General features: G+C 43.8%; 1 protein-coding gene across 1 annotated transcript in view; it reads left to right on the top strand.

The window, feature by feature from the left end:
- The window catches only part of SMIM12 (small integral membrane protein 12), a 3,648-nt gene extending 1,023 nt beyond the window's left edge, over window positions 1-2,625 (top strand). Inside the window, exons 2-3 of the mRNA XM_008053028.1 lie at window positions 1,526-1,620; window positions 1,708-2,625. Of these exons, the coding sequence (XP_008051219.1) occupies window positions 1,526-1,620; window positions 1,708-1,991 (379 nt within the window). The 3' untranslated portion in view covers window positions 1,992-2,625. The remainder of the gene's footprint in view (window positions 1-1,525; window positions 1,621-1,707) is intronic.
- Window positions 2,626-4,090: the final 1,465 nt, after the last annotated feature.

Below are 4,090 nucleotides of genomic sequence, written 5' to 3'. Positions count from 1 at the left end.
GCTCAGGCAATCCACTCACCTCAGCCTCCCAAAGGTGAGGGATTACAGGCTGAGCCACCGAGCCCGGCTGGGGTGCCTTTTTAAACAACCACCTCTTAGAATTTCACCAAATTCCTGAGTATAATATAGGAATTTGCAGAAAGGGAAGCTCTTCTAATGAAATGCCAAGCTGATGGGAAAAAAACTGCAGGAAGCCCTCCCTAAGCCCAGGATTTGGACAGAAGCCATATATAACACCTATCTGCAGTGCGTTCTTTCCATTAGAAAGAGCACAGGCTTTGAAGTTGGGAGGCCTGGGTTCAAAATCTGTGGCTCTGTCACTTCTAATGGTCTTGGACAAGTTAACTAAATATCTCTGAGCCTCTGTGGCCTTAGACAAAATTCTGGGCTGATAATTCCTGCATCACGAGGATCAGACCATGACTAGTGTAAATTATCCAGCATAGTGCCTAGTGCTAAGCCAGATGACCAGGAGGGGAATCCTTGAGCTTCCCCAATTTTTTTCTTATGATGGTTCATCATAGTCTTATGTCCACAGAACTCTAAGATTCCTCCAAAGAGAACTAGAATCAAAGAGAGAGGGAGAATATCATCTTATCCTTGGTAAGATTTCATGTGTTCACTTTAGACCAGAGATAGCAATGATGCAGAAATACAGGGTCATAACAGCAAGATGTTTTAATTGAGGCTTTTGGGCAAGCTACTTAACTCTGTTAATGCCATCTACCTCAAAGGGTGGACATGAAGATTAGAGGAGATAGGGTATATATTAAGTGCTTAGCCTAAGACCTAGCATACAGTAAGTGCTCATACAGTAAATGAAATGGAGGTTTCATTATTTTGATAATTGTGAATGAGCTTTGATAATTGTTAATAATCATTTGATACCAAATGGCCATTAAAGTGACCCAATTTGTGTGTTTTTACATTACTTTGGTAGTGCCCTACTTCATTTCAGTTCTCTCCTCCCTTTTTTCCCCTCCTGCCATGGCTTGTACAGTGGTTTTTACAGAGAATTTTCAAGTCCTGTGGTATCCAGAGTATGTATAATGGTTTGTGTTATTTTCAGGAGCTTTTTACGCAATTGTGAGGTTATGGGTTTGGTTGGAGCTGAAATATTTTGAAAATGGTTTGGTCAGCAGATATGTAAAGTAGAGGTTTGCCCCATTGTTCGAAAAACCAAGTTCAGAATAGGATGAAACCATTATCTATCTATCTATCTAAAATCTAGAGCAGTTGAGTAATGGATTATGGATTTGGCTGTTTAAATTATGGTCATAGGAGGAAAGCAAAGCAAGGAGATTCACAGTGGGATTGTGTGTGGTAGGGAAAGGATGGTTGGCTGTGCTCCTGGAGAAATTTTGTAGAGCAGAGAAAGGCTTCCTTTCCTGAAATGTTAGGTGAGCCTCAGGCCCCCTTGTGAGAACACTACTGTACGTAGGTGCACAATTGTCAAAGAGTATAGCACATAAAATCAAGATTCTTCCCCCTTTCCCTAACAGGTGAATCTTTTGAAATTTCCTAGATTATTTCAGGGACCCAACTCTTGCGTAAAGCAAAGTACCCTCTTACATTGCTCTTCCTGGGCTGGATACTCAGTAAATTGTGCCGGGCTGCCTGGTAAGTGGAGAGCCCTGGCAAGTCATCTTTATTTGGTGGAAGAGGAGATACGGGGTTCTTTTAATGTTGCCTTGTGCTCTTCTGCAGATGTCATGTGGCCTGTGCTTTGGACCGTGGTACGTACCTATGCTCCCTATGTCACATTCCCTGTGGCCTTTGTGGTTGGGGCCGTGGGCTACCACCTGGAATGGTTCATCAGGGGAAAAGATCCCCAGCCTGTGGAGGAGGAAAAGAGCATCTCAGAACGCCGGGAGGATCGCAAGCTGAATGAGCTGCTAGGCAAGGACCATACCCAGGTGGTGAGCCTGAAGGACAAGCTGGAATTTGCCCCTAAAGCTGTCCTGAACAGAAACCGCCCAGAGAAGAATTAATGGAGGACACAGAGCCCTCTGGTCCGACTGTGGGCCGTGACTGGTCCTGCTGCCGTGTCAGTCCAGCTCCAGAACTCACCTCTGGCTGGTTTTGTTGCTTATTCTGGCTCCTCCCACACCACACAGCCACACACATACTGGTTGCTACTTGATGTCCAGGCAGACCCAGCAGCAGCTGAGAGCCCGTGAAGAGGAAGGCCCTGGAGGGTTCTGGCCTGCAGGCCACATCTGTTGTGTGGCAGCCACAGCTGCTCAGTCTTCCGAGCCTAAGAGTGCACTACCAGGAGGAGTGTTATGGAATGAACATTTGCTGTCAGCCTCCATGGCGTTGCCTTTAGGAGGGATACCTACATGTCTAGTTCCAGTTTGCACTGGGAAGAATTCAGAAATCTACTGGCTTCCTTTACTAGTTTGCCCTATCCTTTGTGCTCATTCTTACTGCAGTTCTGTCTTGTCAGCTCAGGAATGGGATTCCCCGGAGAAGGAAAGCATTTTTCTGTTCTGGGAAGCCCAGGCTATTCACTTTGGGGCAGGGAGGAACATGTGCCTGGTGAATTTGCCTGAAAACAATCATCCTCCATCCCCCATCACTGTATAGTGCAAAACATGATTAAAGTGGCATCTGAGAACCATATTGATCGAATCCTATCTTCCAGATGGTAACTGGCCTCTTTGCAGGAGTTGGGCAAGTAAGCAGGCATTCAGAGCAGGTGACATTTGTGTATAAGGACTCCAGTGGCCCTGGAGCCTTTGTTATGAGTGAGGTTGTACTGAATCTTGGGGGCACAGCTTCCTAAGAGCATTTTTTTTTTTTAAATTGTGGTAACAGTGATAACAGGAGGCTGTAGATTATCACACTGGTCTTAAATTTTTTTTTTTTAAATAAAATACAGATAACAAGAGGCTGTAGCATCTTCACCTCAAAACTGGAGTAGATCACACATATGCTTTATATATGCATATTAAAGAAGATTTGGTAGGGATTAAAAGAATGCCACCCATGCTATTCTAGCTTTTTAATACAACCAACTGTTAAAATGTTGTCTTTAATTCTCTGTATAGGTTTTTAAAATTATCATTACTGTACATTTAACTTTATATTTTTCTCACATTTTTTATAGTCATTTTCCATCTTATCACGTGGTCATCATATATATATATTTTTTGGGGTCAGAGTCTCACTATTGCCAAGGCTGGAGTGCAGTGGCATGTTCAGGGCCACTGCAACCTCGACTTGCTGGGCTCAGGTGATCCTCCTGCCTCAGCCTTCCAAGTAGCTGGAACTACAGGCATGTGCCACTGCACCTGGTAAATTTTTTGATTTATTGTAGAGATGAGGTCTTGTCAAGTTGCCCAGGCTGGTCTTGAACCCTGGGCTCAGGCAGTCTTCTCACCTCAGCCTCCCAAAGTGCTGGGATTACAGGTATAAGCCACCGTGTCTGGCCAGTCTCTTCTCCTCTTACTTCCTCCTTAACCCTTTCTAACCACTAATTGGTTTCCATTCCTATAATTTTGTTGTGGCTACTGCAGGCTCAACCTTCTGGGCTCACGTGATCCTTCTGCCTCAGTCTTCCAAGTAGCTGGAATAACAGGCACATGCCAACATGCCCAGCTAACTTTTTTTTTGATTTATTGTAGAGACAGGCTTGAACCACAGAGCCTGGCCCATAGTTTTTTTTAATAGTTACATAATTGCCCATCAAGTGGGAAAAGAGCATAAGTTTATTTTGAACAGTTTCCCTATTGCTATTTGAATTGTTTCTAAACTAGTTGTTTACTAGTTTAAATACTGCAATGACTATCTTAGATAAGGCTTTTCCTGCATTTTGGAGTCAATGATAGAAACAGTAAGTGGCATGCTGAATGAAGTAGAGTGAGCAGTTTTAAGGTCTCCATGCGTAATACTGAATGTCTTTCCTAAAGGGCTATAGGAGTTTATACTAGTTGTTACCGCTTGGGATGTTGCAGGTGAGGTGGTAAGGGGAGTGAGAGCAGAAAGCAGGAAGAGGCATCCACACTTGTCCCATGAAGCTGACTGATGTTTAGCCTGAGTGAGCAAAGGGCAGAAATGAGCATTCAATGAATAAATCTGCTTTTAA

This window comes from Carlito syrichta, unplaced genomic scaffold, assembly GCF_000164805.1.
Source record: "Carlito syrichta isolate Samal-C Ts95f unplaced genomic scaffold, Tarsius_syrichta-2.0.1 Scaffold287779, whole genome shotgun sequence".
NCBI lineage: Eukaryota > Metazoa > Chordata > Mammalia > Primates > Tarsiidae > Carlito > Carlito syrichta.
Note: the sequence above shows the minus strand (reverse complement) of the source record. Positions and strands in the feature narration are given on the sequence as shown.